The sequence below is a fragment of the Eulemur rufifrons genome, chromosome 28 (assembly GCF_041146395.1).
Source record: "Eulemur rufifrons isolate Redbay chromosome 28, OSU_ERuf_1, whole genome shotgun sequence".
NCBI lineage: Eukaryota > Metazoa > Chordata > Mammalia > Primates > Lemuridae > Eulemur > Eulemur rufifrons.
Genome location: NC_091010.1, coordinates 54959347 through 54986949, shown reverse-complemented (window position 1 = coordinate 54986949; position 27603 = coordinate 54959347). Strand labels below are relative to the sequence as shown.

The 27603-nt window shown below is 35.4% G+C and overlaps 1 protein-coding gene across 3 annotated transcripts; it reads right to left on the bottom strand.

Moving 5' to 3' along the window:
• Positions 1–7: 7 nt before the first annotated feature.
• Positions 8–26996, bottom strand: PDCD4 (programmed cell death 4). 3 transcript variants are annotated; one of them, XM_069461036.1, is made up of 12 exons: positions 26906–26996; positions 22874–22978; positions 16881–17183; positions 14905–14999; positions 12704–12817; positions 10089–10310; positions 8934–9031; positions 7899–8013; positions 4245–4352; positions 3878–3988; positions 3110–3249; positions 8–707 (listed from the first exon to the last, which is right to left on the bottom strand). In XM_069461036.1, the coding sequence occupies exons 2-12, from the start codon at positions 22914–22916 to the stop codon at positions 647–649; spliced, it is 1410 nt and encodes a 469-aa protein (XP_069317137.1). In that variant the 5' UTR covers positions 22917–22978; positions 26906–26996; the 3' UTR covers positions 8–646. The 3 variants fall into 3 exon arrangements, with proteins under 3 accessions (XP_069317137.1, XP_069317138.1, XP_069317136.1); XM_069461037.1 differs by having other exon boundaries at positions 16881–17141; XM_069461035.1 differs by lacking the exon at positions 26906–26996 and adding an exon at positions 24810–24903.
• Positions 26997–27603: the final 607 nt, after the last annotated feature.

Genomic DNA, 27603 nt, shown 5'->3' with positions numbered 1-27603 from the left:
ATCAACACTGCTTCACATGTTTTATTTTGTTGTACATTCTTCTCAAACCAGGTTCATTTTTCCAGTTTTGTAGAAAAATAGATGTTCCAGCCACCATTTACTTAACTGTCTAGTCTTTAAGACCAATCAATATGTTCCCTGGAAAGATGAATAAGTCTCATGACTAACTCATTTTTTTAAAATTCTTTAAGACAAAGAAATAACTTTTTTTTTTTTACTCCCAAAGCACAGTATTTCAACAGCAGCAGCCAACATGGGGTTTTAGCAGCTTAACTTTACCCCCTAAATAAAGCTTTGTATAAACCAGTGATTTTACTACAAAAAACACTGTCCTTGAAAGAAAGGAGTGGCAGTCAGACATCAATGCAAAACTTGGAATGATTAGGTCATAAACATGGCACTTACAAAAGGTAGCTTATTAGAATATTCCACTTAAGAAGAGGTTACTTTTCTGTTCCTCCTTTCCCCCTCAAATAAAAGAAAACATTTCCTTTAAAAATTCCCCTTAAATGTAAGTTTATAAAATTTCAGAAATGCCTTGTACCCAAAACAAGTGCTAAAAAAAAAAAAAAAAAACCTGTGCTAACAACTCTTACAATTCAGATATATATTTTTATAACACCTAAGACTGCAAGAGTTCTTATATTCAGTAGCTCTCTGGTTTAAGACGACCTCCATCTCCTTCGCTTACAAAACGCTTTCTGCCCCTGTAATAAAAAGAACAAAAAAAGTATGAAAACAGATACAAATTCTGACTACAGTCACTGAAAAAAAACCTTGGTGTTTTCTGGTTACACATAAGTTTTGAAGGGTTTTGGGGGTTTTTTGTTTGTTTGTTTTTAAAGAATGCCTCTGATTCCTTTGAAAAAGATTTTCCTGCTATACATCTTAGCATAAAACATTAAATCAACAGCAAATCTGAGTTTTTGTTTAAATAAAAGCTTAACTGTTGAAGTAAGTTCATTATCCAAATGGAGTCATGTAAAAAAATTTAAAATATAAAACTAAGGCAAACATCTTATTTAGAAATTTGCCTATGCCATAACCCCCTGAATGTGCCCGATCTCATCTGATCTTGGAAGCTAAGCAGGGTCAGGCCTGGTTAGTACTTGGATGGGAGAAATTTAGTATTTATTTCTACCACATTATTATTTGAAAGTTAAACAGTGAGACAAATAGGAAACACTAACACAATTTAGAATCATGCAAACTGGACCTATGGAACCTATCAAAATATCCATGTTTAACTACTTTTTAAAAATTATTATCAGCTATAGAAAAGCCACAACTTGAATGTGAGAAAACAAATCAGAATCCAATTAATTCCGGCCTATGCCCTATTTTGGGATTCCTATTATTTCAAACTCAAGAAGCCCTGTTCTGTAATGTAACCACATTCTAGCTACATATAGTGGCAATAGCCCAGGTGGAACAGCTGGCCAGTACCCTAAAGCAGTAAGTGGGAAATGGAGCTTGGGCAGGACTAGCCCTTACTCTCTGCCCCCAGACCAACACGCACAAGCATGCAAAACCACACAATGTGCACTTCACCCAAATAAACACAAAGGTAGAGGACAAAAGTCAAAGCTGTATGGTATACATGGAAAGTTCCTCAAATGACCCTTAAGAGTAAAGCCACAATAGAAATAATTAGACTTTCAAACAGAGGCTGAAAAATTTTTAAAGAGCCAGTGCCAGGGTGTTGACCCCTTGTCTTACTAAGGCTAGGTGAAAAACAGCTACATTTTCTTGAACATAAAGGCTTCAGATTATATATTTTGAGACCAAGATACAGAATGAAGCAGTCAATAGCAAGAAGCCCTGCTAAAGTTGATTTTTTACTGTTGTATACCACTTGGCACATCAGTACACAAATGGTGCCATCACCAAGCTGAGGTCTACATTTCCAAACATTTCTAGTAAAGTCATAAACTGAATCTCTCATTTTTTTTTTCTTCTCTCTTAATGGCTTCTAAACTTTAAATAGCAAAGGATCCTACCAAGAAATACTTTCCTGAGATTTAATTCTCACAAGGCACTTAATACTCAAACCTTAGAAATCTTTTCAGGTACAAAATTACAAAATACATATATAAAACTGACCCACACAATAAGTTTAGCTATTAACAAATGTTTACACACATTATAAGCTTCATCATTAGATTTATTTTAACAACAACAAACTTAACTACTGGAGTTACATCCTAGTAGTGCAAATACAAAACCTCCAAAGAAACACCCACCCACCCACAAACACACTTTCTAGTGAGATACGATCCAATTAGCCCCAATTCCCCCTCCTATGAAGAAGCAAAGAAAGCCACAGAGTACAGAAAAGAGGCTAGATTATTGAAGCCAGAAAAGGTCTGGATTCATACCTGGCCTCACCAGGTTCTAGCCGTGTGACCTTAGAAAAGGTATATCACACTCCCCTAAGTCTCAGTTCACTCATCTTATTAGTGATAATACCTACTTTAAAATAACAATTAAACTACTTATTAACAAAGCCTGGTAAACAACTGCTCCACAAAATTAGTTTCCTTCAAATGAACTGGGACTTCATGAAGTAGTCTTGCATAGATTTACAAAGGGGCAAAACAGATGATTCTTACTCTTCAGTGACAAAGATACTATTATTTTTCTGACAAAGCTAGAACAGAAAACCATTTTAGCCTTCACCAGCAACTCATCCAGTATTTTATATTGAGAAAGTAATATTTATTTTTTTTTTTTTTTTTTTTTTTTTTTTTTTTTTTTTTTTTTTTTGTTGAGACAGAGTCTCACTTTGTTGCCCAGGCTAGAGTGAGTGCCGTGGCGTCAGCTTAGCTCACAGCAACCTCAAACTCCTGGGCTCAAGCGATCCTACTGCCTCAGCCTCCCGAGTAGCTGGGACTACAGGCATGCGCCACTATGCCCGGCTAATTTTTTCTATATAGATTTTTAGGTGTCCATATAATGTGTTTCTATTTTTAGTAGAGACGGGGTCTCGCTCAGGCTGGTCTCGACCTCCTGACCTTGAGCAATCCACCCGCCTCGGCCTCCCAGAGTGCTAGGATTACAGGCGTGAGCCACCGCGCCCGGCCGAGAAAGTAATATTTAAATAATGTACCTTGAAGGACAAAGATCTCTGAGTTGTTTGGAAATTATTCCAGCCTGAAAACATTCTTCTACAAATCGCTCGAGCACAGAATATGAATGTGGGACATCCAGATTAATGTCCGGAATTTCATTATAAATTCTCTCATAACCCTAAAACAATGAAATTATATACACAATTGTTAGCCCATATAAAATACATGCCATAAAACAACCCATCACTATGTCATCAATCTATATTTAAGCCAAATGTTCATGTGGTTAAACTGAAGTTAGATTTGAACCTTGAAAAGTACACAAAGTAGCTTTGTGAGAGAATGTTTTCTTTAAAACTGTTCTCTCAAAGAGCTGCAAGCAGACATTAGATGTTGAGCAAATTCCTTCCCCATCTTGTTTTCTACATTTACTACCTTTTAAAAAAATGCAAGCCAAATAAAATACGAACCTCACTAACACTTCAACAATACATACAATTTTAAGTAGGAAAAGTACTTTCAAGTATAATTTGCTAAAGGTTCACATTTCTCTAGATACAAAATACAAATTATTATATATTAGAAACTGAATCCTTCAGGTAGAATACACAATTGCATTTTTAAAAATAGGTAAAAACCCAGTGAAGTTACTTTCAAAGAAATGGTTGCAAGAGGTTCAAACCTCAAATACTACCACTAAAAAAACAAACAAAACTTACAGGCATAATTTTAAACTTATAGAAACTGTCATTCTTTATTCAATCATATATTAGCCTAAAAGTTGTTCAAAATAATGTTAAACTTACTCTTTTCATTTGGTCTATAGTAATGGTAGAAGACTTCCAAAGGGATTTTAATAAATCCAAAATCATCTTGAATGTATTTTCTCCAGTTGATTCTAAAACCATTACAATAGCCTAAAAATTGAATGAATGAATGAATGAATTTTTGGTCTTTAATTCATGAGGAAACTGCTCCTAAAATGTACCAGATGCCTTTTCTCTAATTTGTAATTATTATATGATTTTATAATCATGAAAATTTAAAAACCACTTTCTTCCTTAATATTTTTTAACAAGAAAAACATATACATGTTATTAAAGAAGCATTAAGTCACTGTGGTACAAAAAGGAACACTTAATAATTCTCTTTGGTATAGCAAGGTAATCTTACTTCATATACAAGCTCATGGTGAAAATGAGGTACTTCCAGTTCCTTAAGGCAATGTTCAGCTTCAGATATGTCTCCAGACAGTAAATATTCTTTCAGCAGCATATCAATCTATTAGATTTAAAAGTTGAGATGTGTTAGAATTCCTGATTTTTAAAAAAACTGTGTTTGCCTAAAGGATTATTTACCCTCATTTCAATGTATTACAAGGATGAAACAGCAGATCACAAACAGCTGTCTAAGAACATATAGACTTGACATGTACTATAACAATTTTTTCATAATTAAAAAATAAATTCTCAATTTTTAAATGGTCCATAATTATGAAGCAAGTACAACACTTCAGTGTGCCTAAATAATCACTGAAATCTAAGAGTAGTAGGTTTATAATGTCTGTGGCCTGGGTTATGATCACAATGCTTTAGTGCTCCCTCTTGAAAACAAAGGATTATAAATACCACTAGAGGGCCCTAACTCAAAGTCTCAATATGAATTTTAAAAACGGTATGAAATATTTCACTTCTGTCAGGATGATCTGAATATTGAGAACACTGGAAGCCAAAAAATGAGAGATGATAATGGGGCATTACTAGACAGGGCAAAGACTTTCATATGGGTTCTCTTTTCTCTACAACTAAGGATTTGAAACCCATCATCTAAAATGTTCATCACTAATTTAGCTTCCAGTTGCAGCTAAAAAGACAAGTCTTGACTCCCCTGCTCAAATGTATATAATAACATCTATGGCTCTAGAGAAAAAGTGGGAAAAGTTTTTCAGCAAAGAGCTTCAACTAGAAATGTTCTTCCCTATGTATACTGCCTCTTAAAATCACCTTTGTATCTAGATGGCACTCAGTGAGTACTGGCTGACTGAATTAAAATAATCTATTTAAGTATCTTCTACTTCCAACTTCTACAATGTATTTTCATAAAAGGTAAAGGAAAATTTAATAGCTAGAATATGTCCTGATGAGTAATTCCTATTATCATGCTTTAGGAAAGTAAATATGTAGAGCATAGCATTCGAATAAAGTATTTTTATAATTACAAATTAATAAACAGTCATGTGTCATTTAATGATGGGGATACATTCTGAAAAATGCATTAGGTGATTCTGTCATGCGAACATCACAGAATGTACTTACACAAACCTAGATGGTATAGCCTACTGTACAGTTAGGCTATATGGTATATCCTACTGCTCCCAGGCTACAAACCTATACAGCATGTTTCTGTACTGAATACTGTAGGTCATTAGAACACAATGGTATTTGTGTATCTAAATATATCTAAACACAGAAAAAGTACACTAAAAAATGGTATAAATGATATAAAAAAATGGTATACCTATATAGGAATCTTAACTATGAATTGAGCATGAAGGACTAGCAGTTGCTCTAGCTGAGACAGTAAGTGGTGAGTGAATGTGAAGGCCTAGGACTGTACACTACTACAGACTTTATAAACAATGTATGCTTAGGCTACACTAAATTTATTTAAAAAAAAATAAAATAAAGTAATTGTGCTATGACATTATGATGGCTACATCATCACTAGGCAACAGCAATTTTTCAGCTCCATTGATAATCTTAAAAGACCACCATGGTCCAATACAGTCCACTGTTAACCAAAAATTGTTAATGTGGCACATGACGGTATTTGTTATTTAAATTATATTAGTTTTAAGATTTGCTATGTAACTTTAAAAAGCATTTAAAATGTTCCCCATGGGTTCCATACATTTTTGAGAATAATAAATTACAAATACATGTATACATTTCTAAAAGTCTTCTTTGACTCAATCTTTCCTTTTGTGTATATGAATATCCAAATAATGTCTACCTCAAACTCATATTGGTAGTTTTATTTCAATTTTTATCTTGTCTGTTTTTTTTATTGAGGGATAATTCACATACCATAAAACAGTTTAGCAGTTTCTCAAAATATTAATTTTGAGCAGTATTACCATCTTGACAATATTAAGTCTTCTAATCCATAAACATGGGAATATTTTTCTGTTTAAGTCGTCTTTAATTTCCTTCAACAATGCTTTGCAGTTTTCAGTGTACAAGACTTGCATTTCTTTTGTTAAATTTATCCCTAAGTATTTTATTTTTGATGCTATTCATGAATGGCAATTAATTTCATTTCAGATCATTCACTGCTACCATACAGATATAGAATTAAATTTTTTACATTGATTTTGCATCCTGCAACCTTGCTGAATTCATTTAGCAAACTAGTTAATAGTTTGGTTTTGGTTTTGGCGGGTTATTTTGTGGATTCTTTCAGATTTCTATATAAAGATCATGTCATCTGGGAATAGAACTAATATTACCTCCTCCTTTCCAATGTGGATGCCTCTTATATCTTTTTCTTGTCTAACTGCCCTCGTATTTTGACTATTTTTATGCCTCAATTTTTCTAGAAATTTTTTAAAAACAGATATTGCAATCATGACATTACAAATACTGACTCATCTATTTTAATATATATGAAAACAAAAATAGTCAAGGCTAAAACTATATTTTGAGCTCCTTAACACTTAAACTAGATACACACACACACACACACACACACACACATCTCATTAAAAGACCTACTAAAAATAAAAATTACAGTCACATGAAAAGATTATAATAAATAATCAGAAACACAAGAACTATAAATCTTCTAATTACATGCCGTTTCTTAAAGATCTGCAGATAAGGAGATTAAATACTTCTTTGGTTTCTTGCTATAGAAAACCACAGTACAGCCAGAAAAAAATCCACAGGGAATAAATCTGGCATTTTTTTCTTTTAAAGCATGTATACAGGTAGTGGACTTCCTCAAAAAAATGTACCACTTGATCCAACTCTACTGCTCATAATTCATAACTTATGATCTGAGACTGTCCAGTTTCAAATTGCTCATATAACAGATATTTATTTAATAACTACAAAATGAGAAAATCTCATTTCTATAGCACTTGAAAAATTTTAAATACTAATATAAGAAAAAGATTTCAGCCATTCCTTTGAAGTTCATACATAGCCTTCTTATATTAATAATTACTCAAGAAAGCTCTTTTAACTTAACACAGTCTCATTTTTAAGTTGGAGAAACAGTAAAAATTTAATAACAATTATATAATTATCATATAACTTAGAGTAAAATGGTATAAAGCCAAATATAAAAGGATTATTCAATTTTCCATTTGCAGCTGAAAGACTGAATTTACTTTTTTTTTTTTTTGAGACAGAGTCTCACTCTGTTGCCCAGGCTAGAGTGAGTGCCATGGCGTCAGCCGAGCTCACAGCAACCTCAAACTCCTGAGCTCAAGCGATCCTCCTGTCTCAGCCTCCCGAGTAGCTGGGACTACAGGCATGCACCACCATGCCCGGCTAATTTTTTCTATATATATTTTTAGCTGTCCATATAATTTCTTTCTATTTTTAGTAGAGATGGGGTCTTGCTCTTGCTCAGGCTGGTCTCGAACTCCTGAGCTCAAACGATCCGCCCACCTCGGCCTCCCAGAGTGCTAGGATTACAGGCGTGAGCCACCACACCCGGCCTGAATTTACTTTTGTCCATAAAAATACCAGCTAGTAGGCACAGTTTATTTCTCTCGGAGGAAAAATACAAATTAAGTTAAAAACAATTCCTAATCATTACCTCTTTAACAAGGTGATTGACAGATCGCTGGCCACCTCCAGAGCCCCACACACTATCTTTACGCTTTCCACCTTTAGACATACTCAGGAGCACGGTAGCCTTATCCAGAGCAGCTCTACAAAAAAAGAAAAAATTCAATTTTGATACTTGAACATGCCTGAAGTTTATCAAATTATGGATAAAGCTGACAAAATCCCATATGCACTAAAATCTTTCATATAACAAAAGCAATATAAAATTCAAAGCTCTAAAAAACCTTTTTCAAATAAAAAGTAGGGAGCAAAAAAAAGTTGATTCTCATGTTAATATTCTCATGCTCTATTACTTCTATATCTCATTCAAGAAAAATCAAAATATATTAAAGATAACTGATCTACAATGAGAAAGAACATGTTACATATAATTTCACCTACATCCATGCCTTCCCACCCAGGGAGACCACCATTGCACTATGACCTGAAGTAGCCCTAGAAAATTAATATCTAGACCTGAGAAAACCTAAGACATGCTAAGTCCAAGTCTCTGGGAAGTTAAGAAAAATCATACAGCATAGCTCCCAAATATCACCTTTTTAGCTTACAATTAATTATACCAAAGAACAAGAGTGAAAAAGACATTTTCTAAAAGATTTCTACAGTAAACACAAAATAAAAGTGTAAATCAGGCTCCTCTGTTAATCTTGCCCATCTTTATTAGACTATTAAATAACTGCAGAATGTTTTAGAACCTGAAGGGATTTTAAAGAACATATTATACTCAATGCTTTCATTTTATAATAAGGAAACTGAGACCCACACAAGAATGGCTTGACATGAAAGTAATTAATGGGTTAGCTATAACTCAGAACTTCTGCGTTATAGTGCTGTCCTCCTCCTGTCCTATCATGCCAACAATCTCTCCATTTTAACAGTGGAGAATACAGACAAGTAACAAATAGATGCCCACAATGTCTGATTAATGCAAATGTCATTTCAATAGCCTCCTCTAGAAATTCCCCCATTACGAAATTCTAAGTAGGAAAATTAATTTACTTACCTAGCCTGTACACAATCTACAGTTCCTTTGTAACTATCAATGTAGGTATTACATAAAATTCCATCTCCAACAGCTCTAGCAATAAACTGGCCCACCAACTGTAACAAGAAAAAAAGAGACCTATATAAAAAAACCTAAAATAAACTTTTATAGGACACAATTTCTAAATATATAAATTATGAAGACTGGTTGAACTACACAGTCAATACATATAAAATGTTGGAATATCCAAAAAACACCAATCAGTAGCTGTTAGTTATGCCTGGCATACACTCCCACCTCTTAACTTTCAAGTTATGTGCCATCAGAGTGGGGCCCAAATCTGTTTTGCTCACCACTGAATCCTCAACACCTTGCACACTGCCTGATATATAGTACATGATCAAAAGTATTTGTTAAGTGAATGACTTAAGGTCAAGTGAAGTCCCTTTTATAAAAAAAAGACCACAGACTAGGTTTTCTAAAAAAACTGTTCATGGAAGGACAGTTAAATAAATTATGGAGAAAAACATTGTTTAGAAATATTTATTTGAAAGTATGTTCACAGCACTAACAACTTTAGTGCCCAATAATAAGGTCCGTTTAAGAGGTACATACATAAGATGATACACTTTGTGGCCATAGGGAAAGATATTAACTTTGATAATTGAATAGTAACAATTTCACATTTTCAAAGCTACACAAGGAAAGTCTTATTTATGACTATTTTTATAATAAACATTGGTTAAGCAAATTCAATCAATTATGATAACCTACATTTTTTTAAAATCCTAGCTAATAAAGCAGCTTAACTACATACAATAGTGAACATATATATGGTAAAATATATATATATATATATAAATGTGTGTGTATATATATATATATATATATATATATATAAAGCTTAAAAACTATACAAAGCATGGGGGAGAAAGCAGGCTATAAAACTGAATTTATAATATGATGAAGACTATGTTTAAAAAACAAGAAGAATAGCTAGGAAAAAATATAACAAAATGTTGGCTATTTTTCTCTAGTGGGAAATGTGGGGCATTTCCCTTTAATCTACTAAAATTTCCAAGAAGCACGTATTATTTCTATAATTGGGAGTGTAACTGGGGGGAATGCAGAATGGGAGACGGGGAAATGAACAAAAAGACTACTCATACAAACCTGTGGTGCTCTAGGAGTATCCAATGCTAATTCAGGTAGATCTTTCAACAATTTATCAAATGATTTTTCCACATCATTTGTGCTCATTACTGTCCCACAAAGGTCAGAAAGAAGCTTTGATGTCATTTCTCTATGACTAGCCTTCCCCTCCAGTGCTAAGGACACTGCCAACACTGGTACTCCACTTTTCATTTCACCAAGATTTAAATCTCTCAGCATTTCCTATTCAAAAAAAAAATGATTTAAAAAAATTTAAGTATGTGACAACTTGTAGTTTAACAAAATTTTATTTTTGAAAAACGAAACTTTCATCTACATCTATCTTTACCTCTCCCTCTTTGGAAATAATCAGAGATGTAGTCATATTTTGGGATATAGGATAAATACACCTTTTTCTGCATATAAATTAGGTATTGATCCACTTTGTCAAGCTTTAACTACTTGAATATCACTAAATTCAAAAATGTGAATTACATTTAAAACAGTCATACATCACTTAATGACATGGATATACTCTGAAAAACTTGTCATTTAGGCAATTCCATCATTGTGCGAATATCAGAGTGTACTTACACAAATCTAGATGGTATAGCCTACTGCACACCTAGGCTATATGACATATCCTACTGCTCCTAGGCTACAAACCTGTATAGCATGTTACTGTACTCAATACTGTAGGCAACTGTAACACAATGGTAAGTATCTGCGTACCTAAATATATCTAAACATAGAAATGTACAGTAAAATATGGTATTATTATCTCATGGAACCACACTCATATCTGCAGTCCATCCTTGACCATAACGTTGTTATGTAGCTCATGACTATAGTTCATTAAGCTACACGCTATTACTAATCCAGAGTTAGTCAGCAGTTAACTCTGCCTTACTATTTATTATTTCTAGGAATATTGTTTTATGAGCATTTGTAGAGAAATTCATTTTACATGATCTTAAGCTATTTATACGCTTTTATTCAAAGCTTTCTCCTGAAACAAAAATTTACTTTATACTTTCATGTAAAGTTTAAAATGGGACCTTCGACCACTGTTTTTAAATGGCATTATTGGTTTTAAATGCTGCAATAAAGTTAAAATTTCCTATTAAAAATATAATAGCAGCAGCTAATGCTTACTGACCAGTTATAATGTATAAGGCATCATATAACAGCCACTTTATTTATATTACCTTATTTTATACTCTAAATAACCCTTTGAGTATTAAATTATCATACTTATCATGCCCAAAGCACAGGAAAATTAAGTAATGGCTGAGGGTATACAGCTGGAGTGGCCAGGCAGAAAGTGGAGTACAGGCAATCTGACCCTAGAGGCTAAACTGTAACTCAGTTACTCAGAGTGCCTTCCTCTTTAATGAAAGTTTTCTTAGACTCTTTAAATCATGGTATACTACACTAAGGGAGTGCCACAACTATTTTCACAGCCACCTAACTGGTGTCCTTGTTAGTAGTCTCTTCCAACTCCATTTCATCTTCCTCGACCACACTTCAACTCATTGCCTTCACACATGGTATTCCTCTTTCCTGGGAAGCCCTCTTCAACCATTTTAACCAGCAAACTCCTAAGCATCCTTCAGATGGCTCCATATCACCTCTGCTATTGCTCTCCACTTTACGCTTCCATAACGCTCTGCTCATACCACTACTCAGTTAATAGATACACAATATACAATGGGTCCTATGCTAAGTAGATACCCAGATTTCAACAGTCTCTGCCCTCACAGAATTTAAACTTATCCTTCATAACAAAGTGTTTCACAGAGTTTAATAATCTGTTTACATATCATTTCCTTCACTTGACTGAGCTTCAGAAGGGTAGGAATCACCTATCACAAATTCCTCCACATGGTATGCACTGTACAAATGTCTGTTTTATATTCAAATCTTACAAATCCAAAGATAAACCTCACAGTATCAGAAAAACCAAGACTGCCCAGTCTGAATTTTGAAAATCTAAAGGTTTTCTAAAGAGTTACAATTGTTTTACTTTAACCCAGTAATCATAACTAGACCAATAATTTTATTTCACCCTTCTAGATTTACTTTATGAACAATTCATAATTAACACAGTAAATATTTGCATATAAATTTACTTCAAAAACAATTCTCTTGGTTTCTGTATACATTCTTTTTCAAAGCTTTATATCGGTGGCGGTTTTTTTTGTACAAAGATTAATTTTATCCTAATCCTGAACATTGGAATGACTATCAAAAACATGAAACTAAGTTAGATATTCTTAACTGAGGTCCCTGAAGAGGTTTCAGAGAGTCCATAAATACCCTGAAATTGCTAAAATTATATTTTATGCACTACAAAAGATGTTATAAATTCAAATATTATAATTATAAAAGTTGATTTATAAAAATATTGTGTTGTGCCATTTTTCATGGAAGGAAATGACACACAGCTCTCATCAGATCCCAAATATATCACAACTGTTTTAATGTAATGAGATTTTATTTCATTTCTTACTTAGAAATTTGTTTATGCAAAAGAAAATGTGTAAACTTATTCAGTGATCCAAGATCACTCTAGTTATATTTTGCTTAAACAGTCCTTTCTTTCCTATATAAATTAAATTATACTTTAAACTTACCGCAACTTCATTAGTATCTCCATGCTCAAAATATTCCTGTATGATTGGTGTTAAAGTCTTCTCAAATGCTCTTTCATCCAAAGGCAAAACTACAGTTTCATAAACACAGTTTTCCTGTGAGGGGAAGAAGGAGAAAGAGTTACAAAGAACAAAATTCAGATAAACAGAAATCGCTGTATAATTTTATATTCGACTGGTTAATAATCCTCATTTAGAGCAAGATAAAGACATGCTACAAAAACCATATATAAAAATAGAATACATGTCACTGCTCTTTCACAAATCTGAATACCATAAGCCAATATACAGAGTAGAACCACTAACCACAGCAAAATATAATTTGCTCCTAACCCCCACATATTGTTACTTTTTTCTCTCTCTCATAAAACCAATCTTCAGTGACCAAAAAGTTTTATGATGGCTTCCTATCATGTATGGTATTTTCATTAAAATTTTACTTTTAAAAAAAAAAAGAAAAGCAGGAACCAAAGCCTTCATGATTATTATAATAAAAGTATAACAAAGATCAATGTTGTAGTGACCGAAAAATCTCTAAGGAAAAGCGCTGCTCAACTGAAATTTCAAAAAGAAGTAAGATTAATGTCCATCACCAGACCATCCTTCTCTCCCTTGCAAAAAAGCTGTGAAATGTAGTACCACCTTATCCCTAGGGGATATGTTCCAAGACCCCCAGTGGATGCCTGAAGCCACAGATAGTATCAATCCCTGTATGCACTGTTTTTCAATATGATAACCGAGAAGGCTACTAAGTGACTATTGAGTGAGCCACATATTCAGTGTGGATATGCTGGACAAAAGGATGGTTCACATCCTGGGCAGGATGAGGTGGTACGGAGCTGGACACTGGGAGATTTCATCACACTATTCAGAATGGCACACAATTTAAAATTTATGAATTATTTCTGAAGTTATCCATTTAATATTTTTGCAATGCAGTTGACTGCAGGTAACTGAAACCTCAGAAAGTGAAACCAGGGATAAAGGGCGACTACTATATATTTGCAACCTGTGACAGGCTTCAGTCTAACAACAAACACCCAAAAAACCAATAAATTTTTCGTAAAGATTCTACACTATTTGAATCCTACTGGTTTTAAATTTTTTCATATTATCTTAGAAATATTTCCATGTCCAACTATTAGTTAAAATAGGTAAATACATACACACAAACAATACATAATGAAAACAACCTAACATATACCCTGATATTCTCCTGTCTAAAATTCTCATCATCATGTCCTATCTTATGCAAAGATAGTATTTTTTAAAAAACATGTTATAATATCTGTAATTTACTTCAAAATAATTCAAAACATGGTGGGAGTGTGGAGGCAACACAAGAGGGAGAGTAAATGGATGTATAGAATGAAACAAGACTGTCTATGAGTTAATAATTATTGAAGTTGGTAAACCTGGGAAATGAATACAAGCAGGTTAATTATACTATTCTCTCTACTTTTAAATTTACATTAAAAAATATTAAAAATTCACTGCAAAATCTATTAAAAATTTACATCCTAGTTGTCCCTAGAAAAAAGACACAAATGATCCAAAAACAGAATTTATCATATAGGTGCCATTCTAGACAGTATACTAAAAAGGAACCTAATATCTATTAACTCTTATGATATTGAAAAGAAGATAAATTTTTCTCAATTATCATTACTAGAGAAATAAACTATATTAACTCAACAGAATTTATTGAAAAATGGTCAACTTAATAATACTAAGTGAATTTGTAAAGACCTACTTTTTTTTTTTTTTTTTTGAGACAGGGTCTCACTCTGTCACCCCAGATAGAGTGCAGTGGCATCACCATAGCTCACTGCAACCTCAAGCCTAAGGGATCCTCCTGTCTCAGCCTCCTCGGTAGCTGGGACTACATGCACATGCCCCCATACTCGGCTAAAAGACCTACTTTTGACTCACTTCAAAAACCAAGTGAAAATTAGGCATACATTGCTATGAGTTAACTTTTGTTTCCTAACCCAAAATGAACTTTACAATCTGAAAGTAAAGAATACATATGATTTTGGTCTATATTGTGTATATATATGTAATTTGATAGCCAAAGAGTATAAATATATATACATATAATTTGACAAAAGTATGAATAAATTACAAACATGAAGTCAAAAAAGTTTATATGAATAAATACGAAAAAAATAAAACACTGATACCTGGTCATCATCATAGTTAGGATCTTTCACATCCACCTCCTCTACATCATACACCTGTCCAGGTGTACCCCAAACACCTTTGCCTCCTGCACCACCTGAAAAAGTTTAGAATTGAGAAAGGAAAAAGCATAAAGTTAATAAATTTTAATTGAAATCCGAAATACTTTTAAGTGCTCAGATGTTAAACAGCTAAAAAAGGTACATTAATTTCTATGCTTGCTTTTTCTAGTTTTTTCCCCCAGCAATCTCCTTTTTATTCAAACCGCTTTTTCAATAATGATTAGACTGTGTACATTTTATAATTTATCTCCAAAACCTTAAGTTCAAATAGCTCACAAAGTTAAAAACCAAAAAGGCAGATGCTTTAAAAGTAAAAATAAATAAAAAAGCCAAAAAATAGCTATATTGAGGACCTCTATACAGAGATGATATTGCAGCTGAGATAGAAATTTTACTTGACATTTCTTGGAACCAAAACAAAAATAAATATGTTGAGCCAGTAAAATGTACATAGAAAACTCAACAAGGGGGGCTGGGCATGGTGGTTCACACCTGTAATCACGTGTCTTGGGAGGCTGAGGCAGAAGGATCACTTAAGGCCAGGAGTTCTAGACCATCCTAGGCAACACAGCAAGACACTGTCTCTACAAAAGATTAAAACATCAGCCAGGCACTGTTGCACATGCCTATACTTTTAGCTACTACAGAAGCTGAAGCAGGAGGATTCCTTGAGCCCAGGAGTTTGAGATTGCAGTGAGCTATAATTAAGCCACTGCACTCTAGCCTGGGCAACAGAGTGAGACAATGTCTTTAAAAAAAAAAAAAAAGAAAAGAAAAAACTCAACAAGGGAAAAATTATTAATATTTAACAAAGAAACACAGTGACCACCCTCAAATGTTTTAAAGTCAAATGCAGTAGTCTTTAGATACAAAACTACACGTTAAACTATACTTTACAACTTGTAGTATGTCCCAAATAACTAATTGCTTTTTAAGCATTAACAGCACTGAACATTCTACTTCTATGTACAAACCAACCAACAGAAGTTTAATAATTCCAACTTTCAAAGTTGCCTTTCTACATAAATTTACTGAAATGTTTTAATAAAGACCAATATATTATTTTTTAAAGAACACTTACAATGTCACGAACGTTTCTTTTTTTGGAAGTTCTTATTTTGTACAAGGTATAATCCTTGCCATCAAAACAAAACAAAACCTGGTAGCCAGGTTCCATTTTGATACAAACAATGATTGTAGAGCCATTCAACAAAAATAATTTCTGATAGATCACAAAATCATTCTGCAAGAAGCCTAGGCTATAAATTGAAGTTCCCACCATTCAGAAGCTGGTGAAATCTCCAAATTGTATCAAAATCCTACTACAAACAGAAGCTGACAGACCCCTTATTCAACAAATATTTAAGTGTCTACCATGCGCCAGTCACTACTTCAGGTGCTGGAGATAAAGCTGTGAAACAGACCAATGCATTCCAAAACCCAAAATAAATAAAGCTGGAGAAACAAGGGACCAACTCTATGAAAAAATTAAAATTCTGATCCGGACATTACCAATCAAATTTATATTTATTATTCTTAACAATGGGTATATTACATTCATTAGATAAAAGGTAGGATAAATTTCTGACTATTTCTTTCAAACAAAGGTAGAGAGTACATGCACAATTCATAACTGTGAAAACCATCAGTGTATATTTTGCTGGAGCCAAAAGTAAGTTCTGTTCAAGAAAACTAAATCTACTCAAACAAAAAAGAAAGGATCAACCTAAAGAAAAAGTGGGATGGTCCTCAAATTATTACTAAGTAAAAACATAAACTGTAAAACCTTGTATTATCATTGTTTAAATTTCTCTCATTCCTAGAACAAGGAAATCATAGTACAAAAACCAGACAATGTTTTCCCCATTTGTTTCAACTTGTTTTTTTCTGTCTTTTTGGACATGGTAAATACCAACCTTTCTTTGGTAGTCCCCTTCCTTTCCCAGATCTGGATCGCCTATCTAGCAACCTTCCCTTAGGACTGGTTGGCACAGTTACTCCACTTCTAAGGGCTTCGCCTCCATTATCACTGACCGAATCGCCTCTGCCAGAATCTCGGGATGAGTTTTTCCGTAGTCGCCTTTTTGCCTTGGCATTAATTTTAGCTTCATTAATGGAGGATGCTGAAATCCAATTTCCATTTATTTCATTCTTTATTTCCTCAGTCCCAGCATTTTCTTCATCACCAGAAAAGAGAGAGTCACTTAAATTATCAGGATCTTAAAGAGAAAATGAAAGAAAATTCTAAGTTAAGTATCTACCGTTACATAGGTATAGTCATAAGCTAGATTATGCTGAATCACATATGAATTTACCATTTTTGTAGGTCAATAACAGTCACATATTGGCAATTTCATAGAGTTCAATCTAATAAATGATAATTAAATAGGATTACTTCTTACATTATCAAGGAAAGTAAACTAAGGAATGAGTATTAATGAACAAAGTTTACTGAAAGAACCATGTTATCCTATTGTTTAGATCATAAAGTCTACGTTAATATCAAGACCAAATATAAAACCTTTAGATTTTTGTGAGCTAAGAGAGTTAAGCAATTGGGGATCTGAAGAAAAGATAAAAGATCTTGAGGAGATAAACTAGTATTTACAGACTGCCTACTATTATTTATCAAGCACTGTGCTGGACATTTTATCCTTTACCTACAAGTAAGGCAATTAATTATTATATTTAATAACATGTATACAGATAAGGAAACTTGTGGCCGGGCGCGGTGGCTCACGCCTGTAATCCTAGCACTCTGGGAGGCCGAGGTGGGCGGATCGTTTGAGCTCAGGAGTTCGAGACCAGCCTGAGCAAGAGCGAGACCCCATCTCTACTAAAAATAGAAAGAAATTATATGGACAGCTAAAACTATAGGAAAAAAAAAAAAAAAATTAGCCGGGCATGGTGGTGCATGCCTGTAGTCCCAGCTACTCGGGAGGCTGAGACAGGAGGATCGCTTGAGCTCAGGAGTTTGAGGTTGCTGTGAGCTAGGCTGACGCCACGGCACTCACTCTAGCCTGGGCAACAGAGTGAGACTCTGTCTCAAAAAAAAAAAATAAATAAATAAATAAATAAATAAAAAAGATAAGGAAACTTGTATACAGATAAGGAAAAAGGCCAAGGTATTTAAATGACTTGCCAAACATCCCATGATCAATTATAAATACTTAGGAAATATTAGTAATCCAAAAGAGCCTGAAAGGTATGTGGCAAATAGGTGATCTCACATGTTTCTTGAGCTGAACTGCTGATGCTTCACTGCCTTCAAAATAAAGCTTACTTTCAAGAAAACCTATCATCTCAAAATCCTAATTCATCTCCCCAAACTTGACTCATATTACTTATCACTTTCTGAAAATCTTTTCCAGCCTATTTAGCATTGATTGGTACATCGTACCCTAAAAGAGATCAACATAGCTAGAGTTCCCAATGGTCCCCCTATTTAGAATGTCATCCTTGTTTCTCGTGTGGTTATCAAAATCCTTTAGGATACAGCCCAAGTCTTAATCCCTCCATGAAAACTTCCCTAACAACTCTCACCACAGTAACACTAATGCTCACATACCGTTCATTTAACTCATCATAGAAATCTCTTTTATTTCTTTCTATATAGTCTTTCTTTTTGAACTAAGTCATAAGCCTCAAAGAAGAAACCCTGACCAGACTGTACTTCTTTGTATCCCTAGCACCTAACAAAGTACCCTTCACACTGTCAATTCAAATGTCCACAGAGATCACGTGGAGACACTTGGCTTTGCTCTGAAAACTTTTTAAGTCAGAAAGGCTACTAAATTAGTTACTACTGGGGCAGAGTTTTGTTCATTAACTAAAGTCAGAAATGAATCACTCAAATGACTTTAAATAATATAATTATCACATGTCAGGTATATGTACATGGGTTTTAACATGTTTTAAGACATGCTGAAACCAAAAATTTTAATCAACCTAAAAAAGCACAGATGTGTTAAAACCTTTATAATTCTGACAAAAAGTATAAAAGTTAGGAAATTTTATACTTAAAAGTTTTATACTTAGGAATGTTATATACTTAGGAAGTTAGGAATGTTTTGTTTTAAACAAACAAAAACACTAAGTAGAGCCAAATTATCACATTAGTCTCAAAAGTAGTCTCCTCTGCCTTCAGTCTTCAATCTATTCTTCAAATCAAATGGAGACTGATTTTCTAAAACATGTCCTCACTGAAAACCCTTTAAAGATATTCTCATTATGCCAAAATAAAGTGTAAACTCTTTACCTTGTAACTTAGGGTCCTTTATGATCTTGTGCCTGTATACTTAACCAGAATCACTGTACTCCCACACTCAAATAGTCATATTTGATATCACAAATAGGAGATGGGGGATTAGTTTGGCAGAGGAATACAGAATGTATCAGACAAAAGAAAAAGTATAAAGTGGGAGACCAGCTAAGAAAATGCTGCAGTAATTCAGTCACAAGCTAACTGGAAAAAGGCAAGGATAGTAAACATGGAGTAAATAATGATGTGACACTTTTAAAGACAAGGGGCTTTTAAGCAGAATAGATTTGGGATTAAAAAAGAGTGAAGGCCGGGCGCGGTGGCTCACACCTGTAATCCTAGCACTCTGGGAGGCCGAGGTGGGCGGATCGTTTGAGCTCAGGAGTTCGAGACCAGCCTGAGCAAGAGCGAGACCCCATCTCTACTAAAAATAGAAAGAAATTATATAGACAGCTAAAAATATATATAGAAAAAATTAGCCGGGCATGGTGGCCCATGCCTGTAGTCCCAGCTACTCGGGAGGCTGAGACAGGAGGATCCCTTGAGCTCAGGAGTTTGAGGTTGCTGTGAGCTAGGCTGACGCCACGGCACTCACTCTAGCCTGGGCAACAGAGTGAGACTCTGTCTCAAAAAAAAAAAAAAAGAGTGAAAAAAGTTAAAAGTTTTTGGACCGGTGAGAAGCCAGCGTCAGGAGGGTGTCTTTGGGAACACCACTATAGCTAAACTAGTAGTGCTAGTAAATTGTAGTCTTAGCAGTAGTAGTATTACTACTGCTTCTTTTGTCATTACCAGTAGTACTATTGTTACCTATTAGATACTAGGTTCTATACTACCTGGTACCCATGAGATAACAGGTTCTATGCTAGGCACTTTACATACACAGTCTATAAGCCTCACAAAGCTCTATAAAGAAGTTGTTTATCCTCATTTTACAGAAGGAAGGTATTTCATAGAAAAGTTACATTGCTAGAAATGATTGTGACCAGGATTCAAACCCCACATTTTCAATTTCATATGACTGTAATTACAGAAAACACAAAACTAGAATACAACAGCGTGTTGACAGCTAAAGGCAGATAAAATGAACAAGGGAATGAATGTAAAGAGAAATAAGGAAAAGATTAAGGGAAGGAGACAGACCAGAGATCAGGCAAATTAGATGTTGTTTTCATGTAAGAGTAAGTAGTTGAGAAAAACATTAAACATCTACCTGTAATACAGTGCTTTCATTTTATCATTAATGTAAACCACAAAACTGATCCAGAAGATAAAAGACTCAAAAGTATAATAAAATGTTTTAAACTGTCCCTTGGAGTATTATTCTATCTAAACATATCAAAATTATTTCCCATAATTTTCTTTTCTTTCAGCTATTTTAATATCCTTTCAAATATGTTTGTGTGTCTGCAGCAAGCATTCATTCTCTCATAGCGTAATTTATATATCTGACCTTAGCATGTTTAACCTGTTTATATCAATTGCTTTTTTATATTTTGCTATTCATATTCACCTAAGTTTTAGAATACCATAACCACTATTGATCTGACTTTGAGAAAACCCAAAATTAAAAGGATAAAAAAAACCTGAACACAGAATATAGTGACTTCAAAATTGTTTTCTACTGTGTAATAAATTCCCTCTCTGAATTCTCTGACATCTCAATAGTATCCACTCCAATTTATATGACCGCAGTACCAAACAATCACATTTTCAATTACTGATGTCCAATAAGTGGTATAATTAGAATAACAATATTAGCACATTTTCATGTATTATATACCTAATATGTGCTTCACAGGCTTGACACATACACATTATAATATTTTATAAAAAATCTATACAGAGGGTATTTATACCCTAATTTTATACATGAGGAAACTGAATGAAGGTCAGAGTAAATAACCTACTTCCTCAAAGTAGCAAAGCTGGTAAACGGAGAAGCTAGAATTAGTACACTAGTCTGCCTGACTTAAACTATTTGCTATGGAAGAATTCACTGCAAAGAGGGTCTTGTTTAAGGCCTATCCAAGTATTGAAGAACAGTCTTTTATTTTAAGACAGTACAGGGTAGAGGCATCAAGAACAGGGTTAGAACTAGGTCTTAACTGTAGTCAAAAAACAAAAGCATAAATCTTAGAGCTGTGCTATCTAACAAAAATACAATGTGGTGACATTTTAAATTTTCCAGTAGCTACGTTAAAAAGTAAAAAGAAACAGTAAAATTAATTTTAATATATTTAATCTAATATAACCATAATATCATTTGAACATACAATCCATATAAAAAGTTGAGGTCTTTCACCTTCATCTCAATTCAAACTAGCCACATTTCACTTATTCAACAACTACACATGGCTAGTGGTTACTGTTATACTGGACAGCACACAAAAGCAGCAATTACCTACATGTAAAATGCATTCTTTTCGTTGTTTTTGGAGGTAAAGTCTCACTCTGGTGTCAAGGCTTGAGTGCAGGGGCATCATGATAGCTCACCGCAGCCTCAGACACCTGGGCTCAAGTGATCTCTTGCCTCAGCTTCCTGAGTAGCTGGGCATACAGGTGCATGCCACCATGCCCAGCTAAGTTTTATATTTTTTTTATAGAGACTGAGTCTCCCTATGTTGCTCAGGCTGGTCTCGAAATCCAGGCCTCCCGAAGTGCTAAGACTGCAGGTGTGAGCCACTGTGCCCAGCCATATTCTTAAGGTGTATTATTACCATCCCCATCTCAATTAAGATGGGACAAATTATCCACTTATAACCCTAAAAACACAAGTGTTCATACAGCTACTGTGTATAGCAACACAGAAATAATTATTAATTATGTAGCAATTATTATAATAGTTGAAAAATATATAATTTTCTAGCATACTTTAAATCAGGTCTGTAAATAGAAAATGGCAAAGTTTCAACCTCAAAGTGTTCAAAGAAAACTGTACGTTGTACACAATAATGAATTAAAATCATTGAAGAAATAAAACTGTAGTATTTATGAAACAAATTTAAAATTACAGAAAATAGAGTTTTCAATATTAATAAAATTATAAAGAAAAGAATTACCTAAAAATATACCACTATGACATGTTCTCAATATTCAAATATTGTACAATCCTAATTAACTCTTTGGGGAGACTATTCTAAAGCTATAAATACATTTTAAGCTGTCCTAAGTTACTCAACATTGTTGATCATCTATTCCACAAAACCATGTTCATTTTTATGATGATATTGTACTACTGAAGCACCGTGGGAAATTAGAGAAAATACCATAGGTAATTTAAAATACATAAATTATTAGGAAAGATAGCAAAGATGCCAATAATAATTTATATTGTAGAAACCACTAGCCCATGTGAGAATATTAATAAGTTCACTATTATTCTTCATTCTGCACTATATACTTTATTATAAATAGTGAATAAGGATGTATAGAATGTGAAAGGATAGGCAGAAAAATAAAAGGTGTGATGAATTTCCATGAAAATAAGAATCACAAACTTGATTTTAAAAATAATATAACCAGTTGTTTTATGGCATCAATAAGATAGTATTTAAAGTAAAGATAGTTTTACAATCATGCTTTCATAAACTAAGGAATGCCCTGAAGCTTGCTGACAAGACAGTCAAGGTCCAAGATATTATTACTTACCTGTAGGGTTTACATTCAGTATCTGCTCATTTTCTACATCCATTGTTCCTTAATTTCACTTGCACTGATTAAACAAATAACCAAATGAAAGTCTTCCTTTAGAACCTATTTTTTTAAAAAGAAAAAAAGCTTCAGCATCTTCTAAACTGATATGATTAAGCTAAACTCAATTTACTTAAGCACATTATTAAAAAAAACCACTTAATTCCATTTTTAAAAAGTTCACTTTACTTTTCAAAGACAACTTACCCTAATTAACATTTGGTTACAATCTTTTTGACAAATTTATATGAGTCCAAAAAACCCAAATTCCAGTATGTGCCAAAGCACTCCTTTAACTGGAATTAAAAATTTGCTATATATTTTTATTTCATATTAAAGAAATACCCACACACACACCCCCATCTTTTAGGAACACTAAGCCTCAAAATTAATCTGATATACATATATAGGAACATTAATACTGGTGTATAGTTCTCTACCAATGAATTATGAGAACTACTCCAAAATACAAACATAGTTTTGGTTAATCAAGAATATCACAAGATTGCGCTATTTTCACACTACAGCATATCTGAAGACAGCCATACCTGCCACTTCATTTCCTAGGTCTCTATAATTATTCTACTAAGATATATGGGGAAAATTTTAATCAGTGTGTTCTATAATGAGTGTATTATTTTCATAATCTGAAAAATTCACTTTTTAAAAAATTCTGACCTATTTTAGAAAGGAATTAAGTACAATGACACAGCATCTCAGTATTTTAGATCTCAGTCTCAAATTGCCTTAAAAATTATTAGTGCTGGAAGGCTTTGATGAAATCAGTTACCTTTTGGACAATTGGTGACACAGATCCAATGTAATTTGAAAGAAAGACTATCAAAATCATTTTCAAAAAATATATTACCTGGAAGGCATAACCAACTAAAATTTCCAAATCTCTCTGGAAATATTTTTTAGATAGTGGTTTAGAGTACTTAAGTGCATATCTGTGTAAGTCATATAGGTTGGACGTAACTCTTCTAGTCATTTACAATCATGTTGCTAATACTGTGCTCTTCCTCTGAAATACAAAACTCACAAATTAAGCTGGGCCCAGTGGTAGTCCCAACTACCCAAGAGGCTGGAGTTCAAGACCAGCCTGGGCAACACAGCAAGACTCCACCACAAAAAAATAAAAATAAAATACACAGATTAGTGAAAATGCCTAATAAATTACAGAAAAGCACTTTTTTTCATATAATATAACCTACTGTTAAATGTCATTTTAGGATAACAACGACATACCTGGGACTCAAAGGTGAAAGTGACTTCTAAATTCCTCAACATACACTATTTTTTGTTAACATAAGTTTATGGCCCTTTTCTCCAAAAAACGGTATTATTTTGTGAAACAAAAACAAATACACCTTATGGTAAAATTATGAGCTTAATATGGCATAGTCCTTAAGACTAAGAAGATGCTATCATATTGCATCAGAAGTTAAGAAAATGGTGAGCTCAGTCTCTAATTCTATTCAGAGTAAACTGACATGTGAGTCTATATAATCACTTGTCAATATCATAATTCCCACCAACTCTGGATTTAGGAAAAAAATCTTAAAAATATGTATATAGAGATTCACACAGATATATGAACAAAAATAGTTTAAGAATCTAAACATTTAGTGTATTTCAAGGCTGAAAATGCTACATTCTGTCTCAGTTCAGTGTATGAATCACTTGTTACAGGAAAGGGATTATGTCACATGATGTGTGTGTATTTTAAACTAGAGTTACATTAAAAAGTCTTTTTCATTCTTGATGAAAGTATAATCTTTGAGAGAATATTTTCTGCAGAACCTAGCTAATAAAAGGAATGAAATTATTACAACTGATGTTTATAATGCCCTTTATAATTCACAAAGACTTTCACATGTATTATTTCATGTACCTTACAGGACAATCTTGAGGTAGGTATTCCACTTTGCACACAATTAAATTCAGAAACGGTAGGTGATCTGTCCAAGGAGAGACAGCTGCTCAGTAGAAAAACCAGGACTAGAACCCAGTACTTTCCAAACACTAAAAGCAGTAATTATTTTAAACTATTAAACAGAAGACATTCAGTCAGGCAAAGAAAATTATCAGGTAATGACTATCATCTATAACTTAACTTAGTTAATTTATTAAGTAATCATAACAAAAAAATGGTCTCATATCTCTTTAGGCAATGATAACCCCATCAAGAACTCAAGTCACACTTGATAGTAACAAAGATGTTTTAAAAGAGTTTAGAGAAGGATAAAGATATGTTCCATGTTCTCACTCTCTTCATAGTAGTAGGTTCTCCCCCCCATTTAAGAATCCTTAAGATTCTTGCCTCAAACAAGAAAATGTAAAGCGCAAAAAAAAATCTAAACCCCAGTTCCTTCATACTAAGCTTTATAAAACATTAATTTCCAATAAGAAAAATACATATACATGTTAGAAAAAAATGATGGCTGAAATTAAATATTGTTTCCTCCAGTATGTTACACAGAAACATACAATCAGAAGTATTCAATTGCCAAGATGTTCCCTAAAAGAGCGAGTCTCCCACCCTGGCCAAAATCTATTTCCTGAGAAATACCTCATAAATTACTCCGACATTTTGGGGAGCCAAGTTTAGACCACTGGTTAACTAGAAAATTCCCTGGATTCATTCCTGGGCTACAATCACTGCTAATTAGCAACTTAAAATCAGCTAAAAGCATTCTACCACAATAATGTAAAAGTGAGCACTACAAAAAATATCCAAGAGGCATTTGTTTTTGCAGTCCCAACAATTATTTTTCCTTTCACGTTAGCACTATAGAAAAACCAATTATAATTCAGATGTCTGCGGAGATATTAAGGAATTCGAGAAACCGATAATGAAGGGTATTAAAGGGCATAAACACCAATAAGTAAATTTACAACATATCATCAGTGGTATCTTTTTTTAAAAAAAAGCATATGGTTTCCCAAAAAGGCTTACATTAAGAATGCCAAAATTATAAAAATTAACAGTAAAAATACAAGTTAAAAAACAGGCAGTAGCCTCCCCCCACCCCCAACACACACACCCCTAGCTGCATTTTTAATAGTTTTAATCATCTGTCGACACTCCGCAGTTGCTGGCTACGTAGCCAGTTCTCACAAGGGCATGGGGGACATGGGCGATATTGACGTCTGCAGACAGTTTTGAAGCTCTTGCAGAAAACCTTCCACGTACGCAACAGCACCAAACTGACAAACGCAGCGGACACAGCACGCGTTTCACAGAAAGGGGGCTCCCTTCCTGTCTTTGTTTTCTCCGGGAGATTGTATTTTACGTAAAGTGAGAAAGAGACCCTTCCCCGGGGGAGGGGCGCGGCGAAGTTCGCGCAGGGCCGGGGTGGCGGGGTGGCGGGGTGGCGGGCCGGCGTCCGCCTCCCAGCGCCCGCGGCGCGCGCGTGGGCCCAACCCACAGCGGCCGGGCCTGCTCTCCCGCAGCCCGCGCAGGCCGGGACCCCCGGGCGACCAGGGCCTGGGTCTGCAAATGCCGGGCCGGGGACCGCCTCCTCAGGAGACTCCAGGGGGCCAGGGGAGCGGGGAGAGCGCAAACGTTTCCACAGGATTTCAGTCCCGCCGGAAACACACCTCACAACTCTCGCCCCCCAAATTAAACCTCTGCCTGGGGGGATGGGGCGAGGAAGAGCCCCTCGCCGGCGAGCGCCTCGCGTGCCCCGCGAAGTGGGGTCGGGGCGCCGGGAGGGGGCGGGCCCGCGCCTCCGCGCTCTGGACCGGGCCCAGCACGAGGGAACCCAGGCGGGCTCCCCGCAGTCCCGGGCGTTGGGGCGGGTGCGGCTGGACCTGCGGGGCTGTGAGGCGGAGGCCAGACCCCCGCCCCACAGGCCCGGACCTGACCCGGCCGCGGCCTCACGCCCCCTCCCCCTCCCAACGTGCGGCTGCCTTCGAGGAGAGACGGGGGATAGGGGAAAGGGCGCAGTCTTCCCGAGCGTGCGAGCCGCGTCCACCCGTACTGACCCCTCGGGCCACCGCCGCCGCTCGCCCAGGTCCCCGGTCTGCCGGCCCCGACCCCGTTGCTCTGCCTCTGCCGCCGCCTCGGAGCGTCTCTGGCCCCTCTCGCTCTGTTTGTTTTTGTTTTGTTCTACCCAGTAACACGGGGGCGAGAGGACGGCGTTTATTGGCCGAGACGAGGAGGCCGGCTGGCCAATCGTGGCGGCGGAGCTGGTGCTGAGGGGGAAAAGAGAGAGAAGTGAAACGTGGAAAGTTGGGGAGGGGCGCAGGAGGGCGCATGCGCTTCTGGCCCCTGGGACGAGCTGGAGTGGGAGCGGAGCGGGAAGCCGGAGGGGGAAAATGGGGGGGATCAGGAGGTTCGGCGCAATGGACGCTTGGGCGAAGAGGCAGTGGCAGTGTCGGGGGAGGGGGGACTAAAGTGACGTTGCCTAGACCCAGCTCACCCACTGCCCTCGCAGAACGTTCTGCAAACTCGGCTAAAGCAAAGGCTTTAAGCTTTCCGAGGGTCCCTGCCTCCTTTTCTGGACACTCCTGAGGGGAAGACTCCCAACCTCTCCTGTTGCTCTGGCCCCTGCTCACTCCATGCTGAGAATTTCTCTCAGTGAATGCCCTCAACCCTTTGAGATAGAAATCATTCCCATTTCACAGATAAGAAACAGACTCAAAAACTCTTTGAAATCCCTTTGCTAACCATGATTAGCTGG

Coding starts and splice junctions, on each gene's coding strand:
- PDCD4 (XM_069461036.1), bottom strand. CDS start 22,916: ATGGATGTAGAAAATGAGCAGATACTGAATGTAAACCCTACAG. Junction 17,184..22,873: donor ACTGAATGTAAACCCTACAG/GTAAGTAATAAT, acceptor TTTCTCTTTAAG/ATCCTGATAATTTAAGTGAC. Junction 12,818..14,904: donor CTAACTATGATGATGACCAG/GTATCAGTGTTT, acceptor TTCCCCTCACAG/GAAAACTGTGTTTATGAAAC.